Source organism: Puccinia triticina, chromosome 16A, assembly GCF_026914185.1.
Source record: "Puccinia triticina chromosome 16A, complete sequence".
Classification (NCBI taxonomy): Eukaryota; Fungi; Basidiomycota; class Pucciniomycetes; order Pucciniales; family Pucciniaceae; genus Puccinia; species Puccinia triticina.
The window spans coordinates 1063276-1090194 of NC_070573.1; the positions used below are offsets into that span (position 1 = coordinate 1063276).

Sequence of the window (26919 nt, forward strand, 5' to 3'; positions counted from 1 at the left end):
ACGTGTTACGAGTTACGTTAGCCAAGTAGAAAACCATGAGGGCCGAGTGGATGAATGAGGAATCAGTCTAACCTCATCCTCACAAAATCTTGCATCACGAATCTGTAGACAGCTTTTGTGGGGTGGGTCATAAACACCTATCCAAAGTAGAGCCTCCATGAGATGATATACTGATCGAAAATCAACTCCAAGCGCGGAAATATACTTTGCCATGGCCTTCCTTGAAGTTGGTCTGATGCGTTGGAGATCAACACGGGAAGCAACGAAAGTGACGCGGTATTGTTTTTTCAAACCGTGACCGGTTGTGTGAATCGGTCCCAGGAACATTGAAGTAGCGCGGAGCCGTCGAGACGGTACGAGCAGTCGGAGTGGTAAAAGAGTATTTCAATGAGTGCGCTTTTCCATGGATGTTTTTCAGGGATCGGCTGAAATAAGAGGGTAATAGGCTAGAGGAAGAAAAAAGAGAGGAGATCGATACTCACGTTTTCCATAATATAAGTTACTGATGCGGCATGGATTTTCCTAGCCAGCAATGGCACCAAATTGTAGTAATGGATAGCCAGGTAATGGGACTGACTGTGTGATTAGGGCCGAGCTCCAATCAATCTGGTTAAAAATTGCACAACATACCATCAGCAGGTCGTTTTCTTGAATTCCTGAGATAGGGGACAGGATGACAAACGTACCTAACTCATCGATGAACGGGAGGGCTGCCATCCCACTAAAGGCTGGGTGAATACCAGTATCACCAACAACTGTCGTGGACTTGTACTCGATCACGCAACAACTTCGACCGACCTCTTGACCGGCGCCAAGCATGGTGATCTTCATCTCCTCATCCAATCCGGCGATAGTCGCGAGGCCATGAGAGGGCGAGATCTTGACATGAGGGTTGGCTACCGGTTGGGTCTGTCGTGCTGACATTCGTATTTTTTCTGGGACGTGGTGCCTGTGAGTGCCGGAGAGAGCCCGGCGCCGCCGGAACCAGGATGAAATCTGAATGAACGATGCCTTCGAACCTTCCCCCGCTCACACACCGCATACAACCCGAAGTTTATACTTAAATAGACGTTCAAGACAGTTCAAGACTAATGAGTCAAGTCCCTCCGATAAAGTTGGCCTACAACCATGGAGTTTCTAATCATCTTGGCCTATTTTCGCCCATAAGAAAAATTCACTGTGGTCTCCATGGAGTTTTTGAATTACTGTAGGGGAGCGAACTGGCTATGGAAGCAAGGAGGGAGCAGATTATCGGCTAATGATCAGGACTCAGCGCTTGCCGCTAACTCGTCAACTGCCCTTCGAATCATCTTGCCTTATAGTCAAGACGATGTACTTAACGTAATCATCAACACCGCTGTGGACACGCGACGTGCATCTAGTTGGCAGCGCCCCTCTGGGTTTAGGATAGGTTGCGCTGGTGGCCTATCTAGCCACCCGGCCCCCATCAACTCAACCGCTGTCACAGAAGCTACTTTTCCCGTGATTCCTTCATACCTCCAAATGTACCTTCGCTGATCAGTTGGCATTGCTGAGGCAGCAATGTGGAGCACTGGCTGAGCTACATGGCCTTTAACTTCAGGTTGCGGACACCTGAGACTGGCGTCTTCCCCGAACTTAACTCGCCGGAGGAAGCCTCAGGCGGGGGAGGAACTTAGTTAAGATCGCGTCTTCCCGCTTCCACGACCAGGACTCCGTGGCAGTTGTGTTTAGAAACAAGCAGATAAACAGCGAGCGTTTGGAAGTTTCTTCAGTCACCACTCACCCTTGGAAGTTGCCGTTTTTCCGCACTTGGGCTTTTTCTCTTCGCAACCCGCGGGTATGAATTGTAGTGTAACGAATTATAAATATGGGATGGATGGTGATGATGCCCTGGATCTGTGTTCTTTCTCTGGCCGAATGCATCATCGAGGTTCGAGTGTCAGTCTAAACTCATTTGATTATCCCAGTCTCTCCGTGCTCTGAACTGAGTGATCAGGCTCAGCCAGTCAGTAACTGCCTTCGCTGGACAAGAGGTCAACGGTGCGGTTCTGGTGCAGAGGACCCAACCGCCTCAGGCTCCAGGCACTCGAGAGGCACTCAAGAAGATCATCTCCTGTATGTACATACCCCCACGCGGGGCTGATGAACTCCACCGCGGCAACCGGGTTTTGCCAGGTTTCGCCAGGTTTTGCCGTGGGGAGATACACTCTATAAGTGCATGAATATGTATTTACGTAGCTTGTACCGGCCTGGTCGACGGGCGACGTGGAGGATGAGCTGGTGCGTGGCGCAGCGAGGCCGCTTAAGCTTGTGGGTCGACATCGCGCATGGACGCACGAGCTCAGGGTTAGGGCTCGCCTGAAACGGTATAAAGGCTGATCCGATTTCTGGCTCGGCCGGCCTCTGCCCCCACCCCACGATCTGCTCCAGAAAAACCTCCTCACCCGCTAAAGTGGTTCCCTCCATCCAGTATCCTGATACATAGATCACCTTAGCCACCCCTTGCCCTCAACTAAACATCCCCCTTTCTTGCCCCGCGTCCATTGAGTTGGAACACCTTCTCGTCGTCTACCTCCACCTGTGCCACCTATCCTTCCTACAGGCACCCCTACACAGCCATCAGTTGAAACTATGGCCCAGTCTACCTTTGTCCTGCCTGGCCCACCCGCTTCTGCCTCCCTTCATCATAACGCTGGCTCTATCTCCCCCGACCAGCAAACCTTATCTCACCCCGTTGCACAGGAAGCCTCTCAGACCTCTCATCACCCCGATGATCCTAAGGGTATCATCACCAATGTCCAAGGGATTGTACCTACCCTTCAGTGAGTCATCGCTGATGAGATGAGAATCGGTCTGCGCTCCCACTCGGTTTTGCTCTCGCACAATTGACGATTGCTAATCTCCTAGCCTTTGTGTTCCCCACTACCCCCGATACGCTGAACAGAAACATTGTTGCCACGGTCAATCTCGAATGTCGGCTTGATCTCAAAACTATTGCTCTTCATGCTCGAAATGCGGAATATAATCCAAAGGTGCCTTCTAGTTGGTGTTGCCAACCAAGCCTCGTTTCATATTAACACCCCCGTGCCCCCTTCCAATAGCGTTTTGCTGCCGTCATCATGCGGATCCGAGAGCCCAAAACAACGGCATTGATCTTTGCTTCAGGAAAGATGGTGGTCACCGGTGCAAAGTCTGAAGACGACTCAAGGCTAGCAGCTCGGAAGTATGCCCGCATTGTCCAGAAGCTTGGCTTCGAGGCTAAGTTCACCGAATTCAAGATTCAAAACATTGTTGGAAGTTGCGACGTTCGCTTTCCAATCCGGTTGGAGGGTCTTGCCTACAACCACGGGCACTTCTCATCGTATGAGCCCGAGGTTAGTCATCTGTGGTTTGCCTCTTGATTGAGCTCTCTTGAGATCATCTGCTAAGCCCTGGCGTACAGCTCTTTCCTGGGCTTATCTATCGCATGGTCAAGCCAAAGGTGGTTCTGCTGATATTCGTCTCGGGAAAAATTGTCCTGACCGGTGCCAAGGTTAGTCGTTTTTGACGCAGTGTACATATTTATCAGATCTTTGCACTTTGAACTGACACTTTCGTTTTGGTGGTCTAGGTGCGCGAGGAAATCTACCAAGCCTTTAACAACATCTATCCCGTCTTGTCCGAGTTCCGGAAACCTTAGCCTTTGAGCCTTCTTGTACATATTGCACTAGCCCTCTTTGTAACAACGCCTTCGTAAAATAATACATATCTCAACTTTGGCTGAAGATGGCCGGCTTGACGTGGCCCCATCATGTACACAGCGGGGCGAATCGAGAATTGGCGGCGCGCCCCGCGGGTGTCACAGCCTCAAAGCGCCACTTGCGCGCCCCCAAAACGCCACACTCGCGCCCCAACAGTGAGCGCTCCCTGAACGCACCCAGGGCTACCCAGGCTCGCCCCCGGGGCCGGTGGCGACACTGGTGTGCCCTCGGTACGCCTCGGAGGCCGGTGCCGGCCTGGGGGCGACCTGGTCGCTGCCCCGGCGGCGGTCGGGCTGTTGCGCCCTCGGGGCCCTGCAAACCGCCGAAGCGCCCCAAGGGCGTTCCTGACCCGCAAGGGATTTCCACCCCCCACAGCCTCAGGTACGGCCTAACGATCACCTTGTGACCACCGCGAGTCAACAACACGGCCTCGATGCAGGTCGCCGAGGCCTCTCGCATCATTTGTTTCATTTTTTTTTTCTTCTCACAACCACCTCAAAAGATGCTCTGCCACGTGAGAGCCCGAGAAAACAATTTTTTTTTGAACTTTTTTTTTTTGACTTTTTTTTTGACTTGTCATGATTTTTCCCCAAAAGTGTTGCAAAACACAGGGAAGTCCGTTATGAACCCTTGAATTACAGTCGACCTCCATCGAAGTAGCTGTCACTACAGGCAGACAGCTGTCGCTCCCGCGCACAGCGTCACCTAATTTTGGTGGCCGCAGTCACTGCGCAGGTGACGCTGCGTGCAGGAACATCACCTGTTTGCCTGTAGTGTGTGTAGTGTAGCTGTTAGGAGCGGCCTCTTGATTGTTTCGGACCACAGACTAGGTGGTTTGAGCCCCGCAGTAGCCATATTTTTGGCTTCGCTGGCCTCGGGGCTCCCTCTCGGCCCAGCGGAGCTGGCTCTGGGTGGCGTCACAGTTGCGCCCCTCAAAGTGAGAAACACATCATGGGCGACCCGGCGGGGCGCTCCTGGGACCATTAGACTCGCCCCCAATGCGCCCCATCAGGGCGTCACTAGGGCGGTAAGTTACCAAGCGCCCTCCGGGCATTCCGATCTTGCAGGGTCCCGGCAACACTCCGGAAGCCGCCCCCGGGGTGTCGGGTTCGACCCGCTGTGTATGCACTGTACATTTTTGGTGTATGCAGAAGCAGTAGAACCCAGCTTCCTCCTGAGTTCGAAGCGCCCCCTAAGGAGAGACTTGCAAATGAGCCCAGCTGCTAAGCCTCTTGTCCGGTCAAAGCAGGAAGAGTCAACATGTTGAGGATGCTTTTTCAAATTGATTCAGGGGAAAAAAATGTATTTTCTCCGCGTGCAAGAAACAAGCTTTGTCTGTGTCACAGCCAAACGGGCCAAGGCAATTAATTAATGGTTTAACATTAAGCGGACCGACGCGCCCACCAAAAAAAAAATTGGCAGCATCCCGCCCCCCCCTGACTTTGCAATTAACTACAGGTCCCGATTGTCCTGGATCGCTTGGCTCCTTAAGCAATTGGCGCCAAGCAGGAGCCAAGCGATGACCTTGAATTGTGTACAAGCCGTGTCCTTTTATACTGTGGCCCAAATCCTCATCTAATCAACGCTTTTTTTATCTTTCCCTCCTATTTCCGGTTGTGAAGCCTTCCGGATCAGGAAGTCGCTCCTTGCATTCCGCTTAAGGTAAGACTCTCGGCCTTATCTATTCCTATATCCGCCGCTATTGGTCCTTGCTTCATTCATTGTTATGCCGACTTCGGCACCTTGTGTACTCATATGCCGCTCTCGGCCGTATCGTTGCCTGCTGCAAATGACTAATTTCCTCCTATATCGTCAATTCCGGGATACTGAGAGCGTGTCCCGGGATACCAAGTTCATCCGTGTATTGCCATTTTGAGGACGGTTGCAAAACCCGGGAAGATGAGTTTCCTCCTATTAGCGGTTTAACATTAAGCGGACCGACACCCGCCCCCAAATCTTTTTTGGCAGCATTCCTCCCCCTCCGATCCCAACAGACTACATACAGGTACTAAATGTCCTGGATTGCTTGGCTCTTTAAGCAATTGGCGCTGAGCAAGAGCCAAGCAATGACCTGCAATCGTCTAGAGGCTGTGTGCCTTTATACTTTTGCCCCAAAACTCATTTCATCCCGTCCGGATTTTTTTTTCCTTTTCCCCTCCCTCTACCCGCGTACACATCAACTTTCTCCTTTTCCCCCATTGTCTGCCTTCCAAATTCATACAATTCAAACCGCTTACAACAGCTGAAAAAATCATCATTATTTCCTTTTGCATCTTGTTAAATCATGATATATCCTCCGCTGCCTCCCAACTTCTGTGCTGTCCAAGGCTGCCAATCCCATTGGAGCCTACATCTTGGCTTTCCTCACCCGGGTTTTAATTGCATCTCACTGCCCTAATCACCTCACACGTCCCCCCAAAAATGGGAAACTGAGGTTACCTTTTGATAAGACTGGTAAAATGATGGTGTTTCCGGAATAGGATCTTTCTCCAAGTGCTACTCATCAATCCTATCTCACTTCATCACGCCTACAATAGTACTTCCTTGCCTTATCCTTTTCCCTGCGCCCCACATCAACATTCTCCTTTTGAGGCCTGCCAAGCACATTAGTGCCTCCATGACGGCGCTCTCCCCCCAAAAATATCTTGCACTGCACAACTGACACACTGCTTGCATTCTTCTCCAATGATAGGCATCAAACTTCCTTATCAAAATCCTCTGAGACGAGGTTTAGAGACAAGCACTGCCGACTGAGTTGGTTATTATTGTTGACATTCTACTTCAGAACAACCAAACTTTGATCAATCCTTTGCAACATCTAAAAATCACAATCAAAAAGAACTGCTTGTCGACAAATTGCATGAACAGAAATCGTCCATCAAATTGATTCTCCCCGTTCAGCCGGAATACTCGAAGGTCAGATGTACTTCTTGATCTCTTTTTCTGACATTCAATTACGAACAAAGAAACATGCTCTCTTTTCCTCATCTGACAACACCAACTAATCTTGCCAACATTTTATTTGATTTCCATTATTTCAAAAAAAAAAAAGATAACAACTTAGCGGTGAAACACGCAGGGACCCTCCGAAGGAGGCGAAGCGAGCCTCCGAAGAGGCTCTCTTTGCAAGGGGTGCTCCGCGTCAGCCAGGCTGCACCAGGCCCTCTGAAGAAGTTGTTGTGTTAAGTTAGCCCGTACATATTTTAGCAGAATATAATTGCAATTGTATTCAGCTCCTTGCCATCAATCATTATACATAAAAAACTTCATATACAGTTGTTGTATTAGTGGTCAAACAAATTATAAGAGCATCCTTACCGGTGACTAGTTTAGCTCGAAATTAGCTAGTTTAGCCACCAATCTCAACCACACCGGGTGTAGCTAAGCCCAAGCTAAATTAGTGAGAAGCTTGAATTTCAGCTAACCGTCACTACATTTAGTGACGGTTAGCTCGAAGCTAACTGCCATTTCCCGCGCCCACCACTCAGCTCCACCCCGCGCAAGCCGAACCAATACGGCTGAATCGCTGTCGCTAAGTTACAGCTGATGTGTAAAAGCTTGCTGTTTTTCGCGCGTTTTCATTTTTTTTTCCAACCCAATTTTTTTTTTTTCACCCCCAAACATTTTTTCCCCCGGCGCGGAAGCCCTGGTCACCCCCGGCCTCCTCAGCTCACCAACAACCCCGGCCGCAAACCAATCGATACCACCAAACAACGATTTTGGTTTGGCTACCACAATGGAGGACGGTATGTATTTTTATTATTTTTTCTTCTTATCTTTGATCTGTTCCATTTATGTACTAATCTTTTCCCCCGGCGCGGAAGCCCTGGTAACCCATCATTTGCAACGGGCTACCATTCAGCAACCTCTCTCAACTACCTGCCGGCTCGATCATCGGCACTTCGAGTGTCAGGAGGGTCGCCCAACTTCGCCGTCAGTTTCCCAATCTGGCCTTTCAAGATATAGTCAGTATCAAATTTTACAATGGAACCTATTTTTGTAACTAATCATGGTTTGTCAAAATGATTACAGCGGGGTAATCTCCAAACACACTTTAGAAAACTTGATGCTCCAGATTCACCTTACACGGGAATCATCTTGGCAGTAGCTGGATTGAAGAGGATAGGTCTATCCGAACGAATCACGTCTTACTTGGAGCCACCGGATCTGTACCATGCCGTTGGCCAAGGAGCAATTGGCATCGAGATCCGAACGCCACCCAAGATCAAGCTGAATGAAACGGTGGAGGAGACAATTTTGAGGGAGCGGGCGATGACGGTACAAAGGTTGGTGAAGAGCTTGGAAGATTGGCGGACGGCATTCAGCTGTGAAGCGGAACGAGCCTTACTTCGTCGACTCAAGGGAGGCTGCAGTGTGCCCGTTGGAGTGAGGAGCTCGTTGGTCGATCTGCCGATCTTTGCGGTTTATAAGTCGGCTTTGCAACGCAACGAGGATCTACTTACGGGTGGCAAGGAGGACTACGAGGTCATTGAAGCTTTTGTTAATTTTGTTTTTACAGCCGACTTGACTCGCAAACTTTTTCTTGGCGCGGGTTATTTTGTCCATTAATCTGTAATACATTCAAAGTTAACATCTCCTACTACAATCATTTGCCAAAACAGCCTGATTTCATTTTGATGCTCTCTGATTTAAGTTGTGATTTTCTAATAAAAAAAACATGTGGCAATCAATTGATCCATCTTTCAATTGATAAACACAATTTTATTTGGACTCAAATGATTGTGGAGCTATGATCTGAAGTAATCTCGGCAAAACAGGTGGCCAAACCCTATGAAAAGTGTGCTCTCAAGTTGCCATTTGGAACTTGAACCTCACTCGCAACAGTCCCCAAAAATTGTGTGAAAATTTTCATTTCTGGCGGAAAAAAATAATACTTCACATTCTTGGGGGAGTTAGAGCGAGAGATAGAGAGAACAAAGGAAATGAAGCAGGAACGACGGGATACAAACAGTACAAAGTCACTTTATCGGGTGTGTTCTCGGCGCCTTCGGAGATGGCGGGCAAACTTTTTGATGCTACCCACAAGGGACCGGGCGTGGCTTTCCGTGCCAAAAACTGTTACTGAAGGGCTTTTGGATGTGCTTGAGGGATCAGTGGCTGGGGACGGAGCCTTCGGACTTTTCGGGCCAAACAACCACTCATCGATATCGTCTAGCGACCTGCTTTGATCGATGAGGTTGGAATAGTCTGAAGAAAAAAAAAGATGATTAGTACATAAATGGAACAGATCAAAGATAAGAAGAAAAAATAATAAAAATACATACCGTCCTCCATTGTGGTAGCCAAACCAAAATCGTTGTTTGGTGGTATCGATTGGTTTGCGGCCGGGGTTGTTGGTGAGCTGAGGAGGCCGGGGGTGACCAGGGCTTCCGCGCCGGGGGAAAAAATGTTCGGGGGTGAAAAAAAAAAATTGGGTCGGAAAAAAAAATGAAAACGCGCGGAAAACATCAAGCTTTTACACATCAGCTGTAGTTTGCAACAGCTGCGAGTCAAAACTCGCGCCAACATAGCTCGACCGGTAAGGATGCTCTAAGATCATTCAATAAACCCTAGTGGCCATAAAAGGTCGAAGAAGATGCAAGTACTCAGGACCGCAAAAGAATGTGAACACAGTGGGATTCGAACCCACGCCCGAAGACTAGCGGATCTGATCGGAACCTGAAGCTAGCGCCTTAGACCACTCGGCCATATGTCCCATGACTGTCACCCAGCCGATCCAGTCCATCAGCGGCACATTGGTTTCTATTAGTGTAAGGTTTGACCTTTGCCCACGCAGCAACACTCCGACGCGTCATTCAATGGCCGTTCAGTGCCGGCCACCAAGAGAATACACATTGCCCTCGATGACCAGCACCGCGGCCCGCCCAACCATCGAGAGGGGTGTAGACACGCCTCGATGGCCAGTAAGGCTAGTTGCCAAGGTACGTCGCGTTTAATGGCCGTTCCGAAGAGAGCATACTCCTTTCGATGGCCGGAACAAAATGGCAACGAGGAGAGAGTGCACACCGCACCTATCATTTGTTGACTTTTGGTGCCCCATGTTCCGGTTGACAACATGATGCCTACTTGCATCAGCTGGCAGGCCAATCGGTGTGGGAGCCTCCCCACTTTAACGATACGGTATTCCTCCGCAGCTACCTACCGGAAAACACGGTCAAGCAGTCCAGTGTCATGTTCTCGCGCCATTGCACCATGACTTACTTTCAGACGGTGAGCGGACGGGTGACCGCATATCCTGTTGGGTTCGTGATGTGCACGGCTCGGAGGCGCCTGAATCACGGCGTATCGAGCTTTCTGGGAACGTACCGCTCCGACGGACAGGATAGATAGAAGGCGAAAGACGTTTCCAGTGGATCTCCGTCAGACTTAGTGGCACAGAACCCGTATCAATCTAGCCCGATGTTGTTGCCGGGGCCGGGGGGGGGGGGGCGACCTCTCCAACTTCAAGGACAGTCGCCATCGACCATCCTTGGACGTGCTTTTGCACCCAGAGTGTAGTGTTTCACATGTTATTGAGTCAGCAGCGTAGGCGAAAAGCGAGCCGTAAGTTGATCACCTCATCACCTCGAGTTATTCTTGGTATCTACAAAGTCTTTCACTTAGTTCTTAATTTGTGCTTTATTTCTGGCACCGAACTTTCAAAGATAGGATTCCCAACTCAATTCGTCCAGGCACCCACTCCGACTTTTGAGAGGTCCATCAAGCAGCCAATGTTTCTTCATCATTTTTTTTCTCCCTTTATTGCTTCTGCCTCTGTCTTGGAATTGCCTGTGCTTTGGTTATCCTAAGCTGTGTAGGTTCGATCCGGAGTGCTCTTGTTAAATTCTATGAAGCTATAATAGCCTGGAAGCAGAAGAAAGATCTTATCCAAGCACCAACTTTATAGATGAATGCATCAGGATCTCAACTGATTTTACCAGTGCTGAATCCACAACGGGGTAAAGATTGCCGGGTACCAGAAATCCAGCCTTCTCAAGAACTTGTGTGAGTTCGGTGAAAACTTGGTTGAGAAAGGTAAAGCTCCTCCCAAGGTGTTTCTCCTTTCTGATTTTCAAATAACTTCCATCCTATCCCATCGGAACCCTCAATACTTATATGTCCCGGTTGATATTTTTCCGTCTAACCGCATCTCTCTATCAGCTCCATCACGGTTTTTCGCTCCTGCTACTTTCCGTATAATCCTCAGCGATAGTATCTGCTCGTCAAAACGTCCTGGCGAAAAGAAGCGCCCGAATCTCCGGGGGCTGGCCGAGTAGAGCTTTCACAGTCAAACACTTAAAATAAACAACAGCATACTATACAGTCTAACACCCCTCGGAATATATACATCTTACTACCATGGATTTAAATGGGGTAGACTATGAGCTGGGTTTATTTCTGGCATCCGCGCCGAGCGGGTTTCCCGAGGCATCATCTTGCCAGATACAGTCGAGCAGTGCAGCAGACCTCTCTCCTAAGCGGGAGGTCAAAGGGGCTCGAAGGGTGCGTAATGCCTGTCTTCAATGTAGAGAACGAAAAATACGCTGCTCACGGACTTACCCGTGTAAGATATTCTTAGTTCCTTTCTTATACCCATGAGCACGTTTGTTGTTGTGCTTATCAACTTACTTGTTATCAGGCAAAGGATGTTTGTCCCGAGGGGACGGGGCGGCATGTGATTGGCAAGGCGGTTTCCCGACGTGAGTTTTTTTTTCGTGTAGCCTCCCACATACCTTACAACATTGAGATTGGAAGGCGCCTTTCTGTTGAGCTTTGTTGTCAAGTCTAATTTTCTTCTTCTATCTCATCGATAATCGCCCTTTTCAAGTGGAAACATTCCGATTTACCAAAAACATGCGGCAGACCAACGGCGTCAAATTGAAAAGCTGAAAGACAGGTTGACATGCGCTAAGGCATGCCTAGGCTCAGTATTCCAGAATAATTCGAACTTGAAGATCGAAGTAAGTGGATTCAGTATGGGTTTGTCGTGAATTAAGAATCACGATGTATTAATGCCCAATCAATGAATGCTGCCCAGGTTGGCCATCGTCAAACTAGGCCGCCGTTCATCCTCCCGATAACCCCAAGAGAAGGGAATCTGTCATGGTTTCCTACGGGGTCTAACGAGCAGACACCTGGGTCAGCATTGAGCAACATCAGTAGCTTTAGCACGAACACGGTCGATTCATCTCAAGGCTGGTCACATGAAGACGCCACATCACCCTTGAGCGCTGACGTCCACGCGACCATTTGGAAGGAACGGAACCCATCGCGTGTGTTTGAGATGCGACATAAAACGACAGGGTATCGACCATTGAGCTTATTGCGTGAAGAAGATGGTCTAGATTTTGAGGGTTCTCGGCCGTATACCGCTGGACATGAAGATTTGACTAGAGCTTCAGTTTCCGATGGACAGGATAACAACCCTACCACTTGCCCGACTACGTTTGATCCTCCTGATCTTCCGTGGAGTGACTCGCTTTCGCCCAATCTAGAGCAGCGAATCCAAGCGTATGTAAATTTGGGATTAATGAATGTGGGCGAGCAGTATAGTTTTTTGCCATCAGGATTCAGCTTAGGTGAGTATAGTGTAGAGCAACGACCGAGGTTGCTCTTTGCCACGATAAAAATAATGTGCTGATTAATGTTTTTTTATTGTCTGCTGTGTCAATTCATTCTCGCTGATCCAAAGCCCCAACGGCCGGTTCTTCTCAAGCCCCCATGTACAACTCAAATCTTTCAGCAAATTGGCCTCCTGCTCCTCCATGATCTGGATTGAATGCCTAAAAAACCCTAACCTGTCTGTTTTTCGCTGTTAATTAATTCCTTGATCACAGCTTCTCATGACAGCAGTATTGTTTCATTCATGAAAATATTAATATTTTCTCTAATGCTAGTGTTTATTTTGTCAGTTTTACCACACATCATTCTTCCGAACTTGCATCTGCTTACTGGGATCTTATGAAATACACCATTCAGTCTTCCATAATTTCAAACACATATGCAATCCTGGCTCTGCTCTACAATTGGACTGAAATCTGAGTTTCTCTCATGAGTATGAAACACCAGTTGACAGCGGGTAGCAATGAGGAGAGAAAAGACTCCAATGGGCAACCAAGAGCTGGAACGACTAATACTTGAACAAGATATGAGAGTGACACAATATGATGAGTTGTGTATTGCTTATTGAGTAAAAGAAAATGAAGAAAATAGAACTGAACCTATGAAACACCAGTTGACAGTGGGTGAGCGATGAGGAGAGAAAAGACTCTGATGAGCAAGCAACAGCTGGAATGACTAATACCTGAAAAATTTATTGGAGTGACAAAATATAATGAGTTATGTAAGGAAGAAGGAAAACAAAACAATGGAGAAACAAGGTTGACTAGTGATACCAACGATGGGCCACTACGCTACGCTACGCTACGGGGCAATATCTGTTAGTGTATCCGTGGTTATTTGGCGAGACAATTGGGGTATTGTTATCCCCAATTATAGCCCAATACACTAACAGTTAGTGTATCCAAAGTTTCTCATTGAAGATCTTGGGTATTGTTATCCAGAATACACTCAAAATACACTAACAGGTAGTGTATTTATTTTGGATAACCAACAGTTCCCTGAAAGTTAGTGTATCAGAGTTAGGATAACAATCTTCTGCACTACAGTATCTGTTATTTCATGGTTTTTAGCCTCTAGAAAATGATTTTCAAAACATCATGTCCCAGATTTATTTTTTTTGTAACACAAAACCAACTTTACTACCAAAAATATCAATACACTGAAAGTAATTTTATCATTAATTGCAGAGATAAACCAACAGTTATTGTATTTGCTATCAGGAATAACAACAGATAACAATCATGAAACTAGGATTTGGTTATTGTTAACCTGGCATATTTCAGCTACACTAACAATACAATAACAGCCAAAAAGAATAACATCAAAAAGATGTATTGTTATTGCAATAAAATCAAGGATAACAGTATTATTTGTGTAGTGCAGTGGAAAAAACTAACAATACACTACACTAACAATACAGTTAGTGTATCAGCCCACCGTTGGCGATACATGAGAATAGCAAAACCTAAATGTATGATAGTCAGACTTGAGAACAACCAGTTGAGTAATCTTCAAACCTAACCAAGAGCCTTGAAGATTGTGGGACATCCGGTCTTTTGTTGAGATGCTTATAGTTGTGCTTTGGTGTTTTATTTAGTCTGTCTGATTTCTGATCCTGGAGCTCTCTACTCACTGAATAAAACCCTCATTGTCTCTGTGTGTCAACAGCTCCCCGTGTCACAAGACTCAGGCCCCAATTATAAACGGAATTTTGAGATTATTTTGAGATTATTTTGAAATTATTTTGAAATCAAAACCAACTTTGTTTTGAGTTCTTTTCATTTCAAAATAATCCCAAATCTCTTCAAACACACCCGGGAGGGGTGTTCAAGATTCCAGAATCTCAAAATCCGAGGAATCAAAATTTTGAACAGGCAGTATTCCTGTATGGTTGTCAGGCCACTGGTGCCTCAGACCCCCCCCCATTTAATGGCTGTATTGGGTCGGCGGAGTTCACCGGGCAGGGGTCGGCTGGCACATGAAAAAAACTGCTGCAATATACCAGATTGCACGATTGCACCCACTGAGAAAAAAACAGATGGCCTACCCTTACAAACACCTCCAGGCAGCCCAGGACCACCAGGGGCAATATGATCCTGCCCTTGGCGGCGGGACCACGGGACAAAACGCACGTCAATACGGCTACGATCTCGCCGCAGATGATCCAAACACGTTATTCTGCTCGTTCCAAAGCCAAGTGGCGAAGAGCTGATTTGTTGAGTCGATCATTGAGAGGGGGATCATTGTGTGCGTGTTGGCCTGGCGAGGTGTGCGGGTTCTTTTTTGGTTCAGACAGCCAAGGCTGAACAGGCAAGCTGTATTCTATCCAGCTTGCCCGTGTCACAGACATATCGCCCCTGCCTGCCCACTCCAGCAGGCTACTTGCTCAGGGATGCACAATTGTTTATATGTGCACCCTGTTGTTTGAAGTTTTTCCAAGAGGATTTTGAAATCAAAAATCTTTCATTTTGATTTCATTTCCGTTTTGAAATTCTCTTTGAATACTTTCAAAATATAACTCAAAATTTTGTTTATAATTGGGGCCTCAGTAGGTGAACCTCAGTCCTGCAACCCCTGTGCCCCTCAACATCTTTATCATCACAATGAGTCATAAGCTCATGGCAGCTCTGGTCTAGCTGCACTAGATAAAGGACAACAAGCTGGGGGATCTATGACAACAGCAGGAATGCTGTGAGCTACGTGAACAGCGGGACAAGACTCAGGTTGAGGCACACCTGAGATGAGAAGACAACACGGTAAGACTAGAGATACAGTGAAGAATGAGAGTGGATACTAGAGGCATACCTGTGGATGACCGGAGGATGAGCGTGAGTGAATTGATGATGGTGAGAAACAAATGAAGAGATGAACAGAGTACAATCTAGCGGAATAAGATTGAACTATGTACATCTCAGGAGTGTTTCTAACTATCATCAAATTAGGTTAAGCCGCAGCGTGGCGCTGTGGTATGCTTTATGGTTACCCATCTAGCCCATTTCAAAATATCCTTTTTTTCTCATATGTAGACTCTCAAATCAACCAATACGGCGACACCACTGGATTCTACGGCCAAAACTACACAGGACACCATGGAAAAAACACCTTAAACCCCTCTGGATCACAAGTTACAAACCCTTCAAGACACCATCATTCAGTTTCACACACACAAACACCATACTCAGGTCATGTAATCCGTTACATGAACCACACTTACCCAGGACATGTAATCCGTTACATGGACCACCCTGACAGCTTGTCTAAACCTTTACATATACTTTACCTCATCAGCTGCACTCATTTCATTGTGCTATGCACATGTCATACAGTGTCATGCAGTGTTATGCACACTTGATGCAGGCTTATGCAGTCTGACAGTTGACAGATGACATCATGCAGGTGTCAAGATAGCAAAAACCCCTCATGCAGCTTGCAGATGACATCAGTTGACAGGCCAGGCCAGCTAAAATTCCTCACCTCCTATTTCTCACTAGCTAAATTCTCTCATATGACATCATGACCTCATGTGACCTGTCAACCACCAGCCAAAATACCTCATTGTAGCTTTCAGGGCAGCTAAAACCCCTCATTCTCTTGTTCCCCTGGAGCTAAAATGTCTCACTCTTTTCTATTTAAGGAGGCTCTCCTCCCCCCAGTTGTAATTCCTCTCAGCAAACTACTTGCACTCAGCTTACCCCATAACAGTACAATACTTGCTCACTCTACAGTATTAGCCCCACTCTATATTGTGGTTTTACACCCTTACATACAAATTACAACCTCATTACAACACTTACACATCAGCTACATTACCATAACCCTTAAGCCACCTGCTCAAAGTAGGCTATCTTTTGATACACCTCCACTATCACTACATAAACCTTCCAATCGTAGATTGGGGGGCTTGTTTTAGTGTCTAGTGACCCAGGAAAGGCAGAGGTAACCTCATTCATCCCTTTCCGCACTCAGCAAAAGGTTCTCAGGAACACTTTTGAGCTTTACAGCGCGCGGTCATCTGGTCAGCCATGTGTCTCAATACTAGAAAGAACATAAGGCTAATGGTTTTGGTCTTCAAACTAATGTGTTAGGACACAAACTTTTGAAACTAAAATCAGAGAGAGAAAAAAAGCAATCCTGGAGTTGATTCAAGCAGAGACTCAGATCTGAGCCAACATATTCCAGATTTTGCATGGAATTCTAGGTCCCCAAACCTCACCAAAGTGATCCAGACTCCAGAGTCCCAAATTTCAGATTTCCCTGGGAAATCCAAGATCCCAGATTTATTCCAGATTGACAGGATCCCCTCCAGTCTGCTTCTGCCACAATATTGTGCTGCAGCAAGATTAAAAAGATTCCCCAATCTTGTTCAGATATTGTATTATATTCTTATACAGTTTTAGAACATCTACTGGATGTCTCAGGGCATAATTTGGGATGAAACAAATAGCTTTTTCCATCTGGCCTGAAGGCATCAATTGGATGCTTGGAGGAAAACGTTTGTTGCACAGGCCCCATCCAGGAGGGGGGGGGAGTGCAGGAGTCAAGCTTGAAACCTGTCCATGGACCCTGCCATCATCACAACCCACCACTCTCCCTCCCAAGCCAACTGCACCAGTTACAGCAATGTCAGAAAAGCTTGCGGCCAGCTTTTGGACCGCTGATTTCAGCCTCAAAGCCTGTATGGCTCCTGTACGTCAGGAATGCCATCAGAAGAAAAAACCCAGTTTCTTTGTTTTCCACTTTGAGGCCTTGAGGGCCCCACCGTTGGATTCCTGGAGTGATTTTGCTGCGATCCGGCCCTTCGCCGCCCCTGCCCCCCTCGCCCTTCGCCCGGCCCGGCACCCATGTCAAGCAAAACCAGCTGCCCGAACGGGTTTTGTCTGCCTGTACAGTGAAGCTGTACAGGCCTGTGGCTGAAATGCAGAAGTCATTTCAGCCACAAAATTAGGCAAGCTTTTCTGACATTGCTGTACACCTGCGTGTGTCACATTACCTTTGCCAATCAGTTTGTACCACTGGTCACACCCCTCTGCCCTTAGTATCCAATAGGCTTTCCATAGGACACTCTTGATAAATAAGAAAAAATGAATCACTTGATCAGGGGATTACTTTTTGGTATCCATTGGACATTCCAGCCAGAGTGTCCAATGGTTGATGCTTTGTTGTCCATTGGAAAATCTCAATTGAGAGTGCCCAATGGACAATGTTTATTTGGTGTTGTGATGAAGAAAAGTGGTCACTGCGTAGAATTGGCAGGACTCCGCCGCTCGAAGATGATTGCCAGGTAAAGTTGGGTGATCTGGAGAAACTCTGCTCCGCAGCTCCGCTGTGTTGTAGGGCTCTGGGTGGGATAAATAAAGTAAAGCACGTAAAATAATAAAACTCCACAGACCTAAACCGTAAAATAAATCTCCACCGCATAAAGAAGATAACTCCGCAACAAAACTCAGCAAAAACCACAAGAAAACAGCTGTAAAGCAAGCACAACCGTAACACATAAAGCAATTTCTCAACGTACACAAAGTAGAAGAAGCACAACAATCCAAAAAGTAAAGTAAAACCGTAAAAAGAGAGTCTGTGGGGAGTATGATGGTGAATCCTCCCTCCCCCACTGTGATTTTATAGAGAAAAGGAAGAGAACTAGAAGATATCTTATGCCCCCCTCCCACGCACGCCATCCGCTAACTCTGTTCACACATGCACACTTGACATCCGCCAAGAGATATACACACACGCACATCATCCGCCAAGCTCTGCTCTCACGCCAACTCATGTTGTCTCTGCCGCTCGCCTTCGACCACCGTCAAACTCCTCTCTCTATCTTCCACACCCATGTCTAGCCTATGATGTCAGGATCCCACACACCGCCCTTCTGGCTGCCACGGCTTCCCCCAATCACCACCTCTGCTATCCAGTCTGCGCTGGCCTGCTTAGTCTGAGTCCAGTTCCGCCGTTGAGCTCTGCGCGCCGCCGCCTTTAGTTGAGCGCTCCGCTCCGCTCCGCTCCGTTCCGCACTGTTTCCGTACTGCCTCTGCGCCGCACTGATTGCTCCGTGGACAATTTGACACGTGTTCCAGAATTGATCACCACAGTGTTTATTGGACACTCCAATGGATGCTTCATGTTTTGGACAACTGAGATTTTGATTGGACACTCTTGGGCAAGAGTGTCTGATTGAGGGTTTATTCAATATTGGTATGTCCATCCAACAGTCTTAAAAGCCAAAAATCACACATGGACCCTTTCAAAAAGCGTCATTGTGATGCTCAGTGTACCTGGCATCCTTGGGATGCTCCCTGGGCATCCAGTCTACACTTTTCAGCCAACAGTGTCCACCAGACTTGGGCTGATTCCAAGAATGTGATATGTGGTGTAAAACATAATTTACTTCCCCAATGTGTATAGCAGTTGTGGAAGCACGTAGAAAAGTTATCCCATAGCATGTTTTTGAGTTGATTAAAGCACATAGAAAAGACTTGCAAATCTTTTTACACAATTAAGAAGTTTCATTATTCTAAGAAAAATATCAAAAAAATGACATTTTGCTTCCTGAGAGAATATCTGGATTAAAGTTGCAGTAGTAATCCGTCAGTACCAACCCAGGGGGCAAAAGCTGACATCCAGATTTGGGGCCAACCTGAGAGTGTAACATAGGCCCAAGAACATTGACCACATCTTTGGGGTCTTTGGAGGTTGTAGATTCTAAATCTATGTGGGCTTGCTGATTGCTCCCTCCAAAAAAAGTTTAATTTTTTTTTTGATCTCTGCAATTGGGGGACCTGGGCACATATGCATACTATAAGGCCATATATATTGACTTATATATTTATTTTATGGGCTTATGGAGCTTTCCAAAGCCATAATCTCATGTTTCATTTACACATCCGTGAACATAACATAGCTTCAAGCCTCAAAGCTGCTTAATGGGTCTTGATAAAAATGGAAAGATAAGATAGTTTTTGCTTTTCTACCACAACTGTAAATTGTCAAACCAGACCAAACCTATACATGTAATGTTATAAATAGAAGAAGAATTAAAACAAAGATTGAATTTTTACATAAAAAAGAATTATCTTGATAGTTTGGACAACAGTAAACATGGAAGGCTAGAATTTATAATTTTTTTGAAGAAAAACAAATAGAGTCCACTAAGGAATTAAAAGTAAATGGTAGTACATTGAAGAAGAAGGAATACAATTTTAAATGTCTTGGAATTTGGAGATATGATGATTGAAGTTGACAATGAGTCAAAGCGTTTGGATGTGATGAACCAAAGGAGAATTTCTGATTAAACAGTCATCAATGGTAAAAGTAGGAAGGGGCTGATTCAAAGAAGAAAGAAAGAAATGCCACCAGGTTGAGAAGGTGACAACAGAAACGGGATTTTGTAAGAAAGGGATTGAGGAGAGTAATATCAATCAAGCAATAGGAGGTTCCAAAGTAGACACACACGTGCATGCAGGTCATTTTGCATAACCCAATTTTGCAGCAACACTTGCATGCAAAACTGGGAAGCAGACATTGTAGAACTAATTATCATGGAGGGGTAGCATGAGCTTGAAGGGATGCCCTCCTGTAGGTCTGGAAATAGCACAAAGAAAAAAAATAAGCTGGCACTTTTAGTATATTTGATCCTTGTGCAACCACTACGGAACACTCGTTCCAAATGACATGCAAAGCACAGAGTAGAGGGTTTAAGGCTAGATGGGGGGGCAATTTCAGGGTTCAATTTCAATGATTCAATCTACAATTAGGGTGTTCAAAGTTGACTTGCACAAAATCATAAAATCTAAGCTGAAAAAAATATGTTGCACCCAAGCACTCAAATTAGAGCAGCATTTCTAGAATGATACATATGAAATCAACACTTGAAAGTTTTATGATTTTATGATTTTATGCATTGAAAATTTTATGATTTCAACTTTGAACACCTTAAATGGTAATGCAAGTCTATGAGCTCTGAATTTGAATTCCAACACTGCCTACATATGAAAAAGATTCCCATTTGAAATTCAATTATGGTGTTCAAAGCAATGAAGGGTAGTTACATTATGTTGTGTTATCCGCGCAATTTTGGTAACGTAACTATCCCCGTTATCCGGGGCCCCCCGTTACTTTACTAGTAATGGGGCCATTCTAGGCCCTGCGCGTAACGTAACGGGCCTCATTTTTGAGGCCTGTTATCGCGTTATCCCCTGGATAACGCAATAACAGACCGTTTAGCCGCATTTTTTGCCCGTTCTCAGGAGCTCCGCGCAGCCAGATAACGCAACAAGCATAAAAAAACCCGGCTTAATGTGGTGCAATAACGTAATCGCACCGCCGTTACGCATAATGCGTAGATAACAACAAAAATTCCGTTACATTACCGTTATCTACGCGTTACGTGTAGCGTAACTACCCTTTGTTGTTTAAAGTTGGTTTGCATAATTTTATGCATGCATAAATCATAAAATCATAAAATCTTTTTTGCAGGGGATATGACTGTCTGATTATGTAATACAAAATTTCCTCACCAAAATATTTTGATGATTTTATGATTTATGCATGCATGAAATTTATGGTGTTCAAAGTTGGTTTGCATAATTTTATGCATGCATAAATCATAAAATCATAAATATATTTTGGTGAGGAAATTTTGTATTACATAATCAGACAGTCATATCCCCTGCAAAAACAATTTTATGATTTTATGATTTATGCATGCATAAAATTATGCAAACCAACTTTGAACACCATAATTATGCAAACCAACTTTTAACACCATAAATGGTAAAAACATTTTCTCAATGAAATTATCCATCATCCTTAGTAGCTTGATGTCCCCCATTTAATGAAAGAAGCACGTCCACAAAACTATGGTATTCAAAATTGCATATGCCACTGTTTACATAAAATCATAAAGCCAATTTTGGCTGGGAGATGTCAGCGTGCATAAAACTAGCCAAAATTGCAGTTTATGATTTTATGTAAAAAAATCTTATGCAATTTTGAATACCATAAACACATGAAAGCCGCCGATTCAGGGCCTTTTCCATGTGAGATACATCAGGGCCAAAAAGGGTGACATGGAAGATACAAGGGGACATACTTGTTCCCATTGAAACGAGCCCGCAAGCCCAACATTGGGCCCACAAACTTCCCCAGGGAATAGAAGAACGATGTCTGAAGAACATGTGGAATGTAAAGCCCACGCCTTGGGGGTTTCCCAGCCCTTTCCCAAGACCCGATGCGGCCCTATCCACAGCCTGTGGTCCTCCCTCTGCGCGCGCAGCAGACACCGGCCCCACCTGACCAGTCTGAGCCAGCAGAACAAAGCCCCCAAATGCGGGTCTCCGAGCCGCAGAGACTCTGGCTCCCCTGTGCCCACACCCCAGGCCCAGGGAAGCGCTCCGGCCGTGCATGAAAATGGCTGGGTTTGGGTAAAGTAGGCTTCCAAGGTGCGGATCCAAGATCTGCACCTAGTGGCGGCTGGGGGGGCAGAGGAGACGCTTTTGCGAGTACGTCTCCGAAAGCGGGCACTGGTATCTTGCATTCCTCGCTGGCTATGTGAGCGTGTGTTCCTGCAAGAGCGCAAGAGTGGCAAGTCTACTGATCACACAGACCACTGAAGCAACCTGTGTTCGGGGCCCTTGTAGATGTTCCACCCATCGAGGGTGCAGAGTTGGCCTGGGAATTCTGGAATCACTCAAGGCCTGCAGATGTGCCCATCAGAGGGGTCCACAGACAGCCAATGTCTCGAAGCTCATTGCACCTCCTGCACGGCCTCCAGGTCTTGGTGGGCATCCAAGTCTTGTATGACCACCCCTCCCCCAAAAAAATGTTTGCTTGAGCAGAGCTGGAATGCAAGCTGCATGTCACCTGGCGGCGCTTGCTGGCTTTTTCTTCGCGTGTTGCACACCAAGAACAACGACAAAAAACAGTGTCCATTTCCGTGCCATCCATCCTTTCCAAAAACACCCATATTTTTTACTGCACAACCGATAGAGACGAAGCAAAGAAGAGAGGCCGCAAAGAAAGACGGTCCGGAGAAGAGGGGACGACGATCCGGGGGCAAAAGGAGGACGAGCGAAGGTTGAACGATAGTGGGTGCGGAGGGGTGAGTGACGAGGGCAGAGAAAACTATTGCTGCTGCTGAACTTCCTGCGGTGATAAGCGAGAGAGACAGAGAGAGAAAGGATCTGTGTTTTTGGGCGTGAAGGCCAGGGGTGATAGAGCAGAAAACGAGGTGGGCTATACGCGCAAGCCCGAGCATGCGAAAGCGGAGAAAGAGAGAAACAACGAAGCAGGAAGGGGGGGGGGGGGGGGGGATTATATTCCGAGGGTGCGGTTAGCCTTGGCGGTGCGCCATTGCTCGCGGATCGAGTCGTGGATGAAGCGGCGGACGAAGTAGGTGAAGCTGCTCTCGCCGCGCTCGGGCCCGCCGGAGGCGTGGATCCTGTCGGGGTCGAGCGAGGCCAGATAGGAGGCGTGGCTGATCGAGCTCCACGCCTAGAGAGAGAGAGCTCCGATCAGCGCGCTGGAGCGGACGGGGTTCTCGCGGAGAGAGGGTGGGTCTTACGTGGTAGGCGAATTGCTCGGAGCGGTCGAAGTCCCAGTCGGTGGTCTTGTGGACGACCCACAGATCGTCTTCGTGCCTGCACCCGCCGCGAGGGGTAAGGAGGATCTGATGAGTGTCAAGAGAGAGAGAGAGGGGGGGGGGGGTGGGATTGGGGGACGCACCAGAGCGGATAGAAGAAGGCGCGGGGGCCGAGGACGGTGAGTTCGTCTGGATGGGCCTGGGCGAGGGCCCAGGGCATGAGGGAGGAATGGTCGGCCCAGCGGTGGTGGTTGAAGGAGCGGTAGCTGGACAGCCAGCGGGCGATGAAGGGCGCGAAGGGCTTCGCCAGGATGATCGCATTGCACAGGCCCACCGGCTCGTCGACGGTCTCGGAGCCCGGCCGGCGCGAGAACGTCGGCCGCGGCCGCGCCTCTTGGCCCAGCACGACGTCCAGGTTCATCAGGCTGTCGAAGTTCCGCACAACGAACACTGTGCCAGGAAGGGGATGTCCTCAGTCTTCCCGGCTCTTTTTCTTCCGAGGGAGTGGGCTTACCATCCAGGTCGAGATAGATGCCGCCGTAGTCCCGCAGGGCCTCGAGGCGGATGATCTGGGATGGGGGGGGGGGGGGGGGGCGGGCAAGGCTCAGCCGACAGACAGCGTGGGGCAACAGCAGACGAGGACTCACGTCAGCCTTGTGGGCGAAGTGCTTGACGGTCCGGCCGTAGATCTCGGTGACCTGGATGGAAGGGGGTCAGCGGAGAGCGGATGGGGCGGGCAGGGATGGGGGCGTACGTCGCGCTCCTTGACGAGCTTGAAGCCGTCGATCTCCTGGGCACGCTCGAACCACCAGCCGGTGGGCTCGTAGTGGTGGTGGAAGTGGATCTCCTTGGGTCTGAGGATCTGGACGGCGGACTGGATGGAGGCGTAGTGGATGAAGCCGAAGGGCTGGATGGGCATGTGTGAGTATGTCTGCGAGGGTGCGAGAGAGAGAGAGAGAGAGGGTGGGTTTACCTTTCCGCCGAAGTCGGGGGCCATGCCGAAGACATAGTGGATGATCGAGGGGATCTTGTGTTTGGGGCGGGCGAGCTGGAGGGGGTGGCGGGGGTCCTGTGGGGGGGTGGGGGGGGCGAGGGGGACGAGGAAGGGGATGGCGGGCTTGCGGAGGACGAAGCGTGCGAGGTGGTGGGGGGAGGGGATGCGTGGCTGGTGGGCGGCGGGGCGTGCGCCGAGGAGATAGCCGAGGGCGAAGACGGCGGCGAGGAGGCCGAGGTGGGGGATGCGGGCCTTGAAGAGGTGGAGGCGGCGGAAGGGCCTGGGAGAGTGGTAGAAGGGGGGCTTGTAGGCGGGCGGCTCGGGGGTCTCCGGGGGGTGGGGGTGGTGCTGGGGCTTGGTGGAGGAGAGCGAGGAGAGGGAGAGGGAGACGGAGGGCGAGGGCGAGGGGTGGTAGTGCGGGTAGCAGGGGGTCGTGCTTGTCGGCGTGCAGGGGTCGCCGGGCTGCAGGTCGGCGTGGGCGTGGGCGTGGGCGTGGGCGGGGCTGGTGGGGCTGCTGCTGCTGCTGCTGCTGCTCGGGCGGAGGGTGGGCTCGCCCGGGTGGGGCATGGTGGTCAGCTGGGGGTGGTTGGGTGCTGGTTTGGTGCTGGGTTGATGGTCTGGTGGGGCTGGCTGCTCATCGTCGGGCTTTCCCCGGAAAAAACTGCCCAGCCACCGACAATCTTCCAAGTTTTTCCGCACTCAGCTGCTCTTCCGCCCCCATCGGGCAAGCCGCCGCAGCAGGGCCCCCCCCACTCGGGTCGGATCAGCAACGCGCATACACACACCCACACAGCCCCAACGAACAGCAGCAGCAGACGATGTCCACCCCACAGGAAAGCCAGAAGGACGCGCTCGTCAGCACCTGGACGAGCAGACTGGCCGGCTGCCACAAAGTCAAGCTCGCAGGCATCGACGCCGACGGCCTCCTCCGCGGCAAGCTGGTCTCCACCCCCAAGCTGCTCTCGGCCATCAAGACCGACGGCCTGGGCTGGTGCAGCGTCATCTTCGGCTGGGTACGCACCTCCCACCCCAAGCATCGACAGTTCGCTTAATCCAAACACTTACACAGGATATCCACGACCGCACCTACGAGCCCGAGCTGACGATCTCCAACAGCCAGAACGGCTACCGCGACCTGACGGCCCGCGTCGATCTGGACACCTACCGGTGCGTGCCATGGGAGCCCAACGAGCTCGCATCCGCCCCCGACCACCGCCCAGGCACCCCGTTCTTCCTCATCGACTTCTTCAGCCCCGCCGCGCCCCACACGCCCCTCTCCGTCTGTCCGCGAGGCCTGCTCAAGTCCGTCCTGGCCAAGCTCAGCGCCCAGGCGGGCATCCAGGCCCTGGCCGGCATCGAGGCACGTGTTTCCCTAAGTACATCCCCACGCACGACCTGGTGCTGTCTCTCGCCTGCTCGACCCATGCTGACACACGCTCGGAGTACACAGTACGAATACTTCCAGTTTAAAGGTCCGCCCACTTCCACCCGCGACGGCCAGGCGCTCAGAGCTGACCACCTCCTGATTCCTCCCCCCCCCCCCAGAAACGGCGCAGTCGGCCAAGGACAAGCACTTCGTCAATCTGGCCCCCTTGACGCCCGGCATGCACGGATACTCGCTCTTGCGCCCCGGCCTGAACAGAGAATACTTCCAGGACCTCTTCGAGACCGCCCAAGCCTTCGGGATCCCCATCGAAGGACACCACACCGAAACCGGTGAGCCATCTCCCCGACTGCCGCCTCCCATCCCCGCCCAGGCCTGACTCGTCCTTCGTCGCCCCAGGCCCGGGCGTCTACGAAACCGCGCTGGAATACACGGACGCCCTGCGGATGGCGGACAATGCAATCCTGTGCGTTCTATTTATTCCTCCTCCTGGCCCAGCAGGTGGATTTTTTATTTGGAAAATATGCTCAGGTTCAAGCTTGCCGCCAAGAGCGTCGGAATGAAGTACGGGATCATGCCGTCCTTCATGGCCAAGCCGCACGCCAACCTCCCGGGCTGCTCGGGCCACGTGCACATCTCGCTGTGGACGGCCGGCAGGGGGGCGAACCTCTTTGCGGGGCGCCAGCCGGCGCCGAGCTGGCCCGAGCACACGGCCCACATCTCCGTCCAGGCCGAGCAGTTCGTCGCCGGGCTGATGGCCTGTCTGGCCGACATCGTCCCGTGCCTCATCCCGACCGTCAACGGCTACAAGCGTCTCGTCGAGGGCTTCTGGGCCGCCACCCACGTCAGCTGGGGCCTCGACAGTCGCCTCGCCTCCGTCCGCATCATCGCGCCCCCGAACTGCGAGCCCAACGCCACCCGGCTCGAGGTCCGCGTGCCCGGCGCAGACATGAACCCCCACGTACGTCCCCGCCCCGCTCCGACGATCCTCCTTCTCTGGCGTCCGTCCCTGCTGACCAATACAGCCCCGGACACGTGCAGTACGCGCTCGCGGCGATCCTCGCCGCCGGCTTCTACGGCATCGAGCACCACCTCTCGCTGAAGGACTTCCCGCCGGTCTCCAGCGCAGCCTCCACGCCCGCGCCCTCGCCCGCCCTGCCCGGCACGCTTTCCGAGGCCGTCCAGCGGTTCATGCGCCCCGAGAGCAAGGCCCGGCTGGTCCTCGGCAACGCCTTCGTCGACCACTTCGGCGCCACCAGGGTCAGTCCCTCTCCCTCTCCCCCCTACCCTCTCGCCCGCGCCTCTCGGGGACCAGTGTTGACGCGCCTCGGGCTCTCCGCACGCGTAGCTTAACGAATGGAAGCTGTACACCCAGGCAGTCACTAACTGGGAGCTCGAACGGTCCGTCTCCTCTCTCTCACTCCAACCTCCCTCTTTGAACCCATCCCCCAGATTGATGGCCCCTTTGGCGCCACTTGCTTGCAACAGGTACCTCGAACTAGCATGATCGCCCATCGCCCCTTTCCTGTTTCGCGCTGAGAAGGACCACTCTTGTGGACGCCTTGCCGCACAACCTCAGCACCGCTGGCCCGCTCATCCAGATGTATCATTGCCAATCCAC

The 26919-nt window shown here is 49.6% G+C and overlaps 6 protein-coding genes across 6 annotated transcripts; 4 read left to right on the plus strand and 2 right to left on the minus strand.

Moving 5' to 3' along the window:
* Positions 1-601: 601 nt before the first annotated feature.
* Positions 602-924, minus strand: PtA15_16A122 (uncharacterized protein; the record flags this gene model as incomplete). The annotated part of the gene is made up of 2 exons (XM_053163781.1): positions 602-606; positions 687-924. The coding sequence occupies 2 exons, from the start codon at positions 922-924 to the stop codon at positions 602-604; spliced, it is 243 nt and encodes an 80-aa protein (XP_053027771.1).
* A 1689-nt stretch (positions 925-2613) lies between these two features.
* Positions 2614-3661, plus strand: PtA15_16A123 (uncharacterized protein; the record flags this gene model as incomplete). Its single annotated transcript, XM_053163782.1, has 5 exons — positions 2614-2804; positions 2927-3014; positions 3084-3356; positions 3425-3514; positions 3593-3661. 5 exons carry the CDS (start codon positions 2614-2616, stop codon positions 3659-3661), a joined length of 711 nt encoding a protein of 236 aa, XP_053027772.1.
* Positions 3662-11081: 7420 nt separating this feature from the next.
* PtA15_16A124 (uncharacterized protein) lies at positions 11082-12491 on the plus strand (the record flags this gene model as incomplete). Its single annotated transcript, XM_053163783.1, has 5 exons — positions 11082-11286; positions 11362-11422; positions 11551-11683; positions 11761-12301; positions 12415-12491. 5 exons carry the CDS (start codon positions 11082-11084, stop codon positions 12489-12491), a joined length of 1017 nt encoding a protein of 338 aa, XP_053027773.1.
* Positions 12492-21502: 9011 nt separating this feature from the next.
* Positions 21503-21772, plus strand: PtA15_16A125 (uncharacterized protein; the record flags this gene model as incomplete). Its single annotated transcript, XM_053163784.1, has 1 exon — positions 21503-21772. One exon carries the CDS (start codon positions 21503-21505, stop codon positions 21770-21772), a length of 270 nt encoding a protein of 89 aa, XP_053027774.1.
* An 880-nt stretch (positions 21773-22652) lies between these two features.
* On the minus strand, positions 22653-24635 carry PtA15_16A126 (uncharacterized protein; the record flags this gene model as incomplete). The annotated part of the gene is made up of 5 exons (XM_053163785.1): positions 22653-22832; positions 22903-23007; positions 23675-23827; positions 23894-24350; positions 24592-24635. The coding sequence occupies 5 exons, from the start codon at positions 24633-24635 to the stop codon at positions 22653-22655; spliced, it is 939 nt and encodes a 312-aa protein (XP_053027775.1).
* Positions 24636-24732: 97 nt separating this feature from the next.
* On the plus strand, positions 24733-26805 carry PtA15_16A127 (uncharacterized protein; the record flags this gene model as incomplete). Its single annotated transcript, XM_053163786.1, has 9 exons — positions 24733-24927; positions 24984-25274; positions 25365-25386; positions 25460-25630; positions 25698-25764; positions 25830-26259; positions 26340-26558; positions 26647-26699; positions 26787-26805. The coding sequence occupies 9 exons, from the start codon at positions 24733-24735 to the stop codon at positions 26803-26805; spliced, it is 1467 nt and encodes a 488-aa protein (XP_053027776.1).
* Positions 26806-26919: the final 114 nt, after the last annotated feature.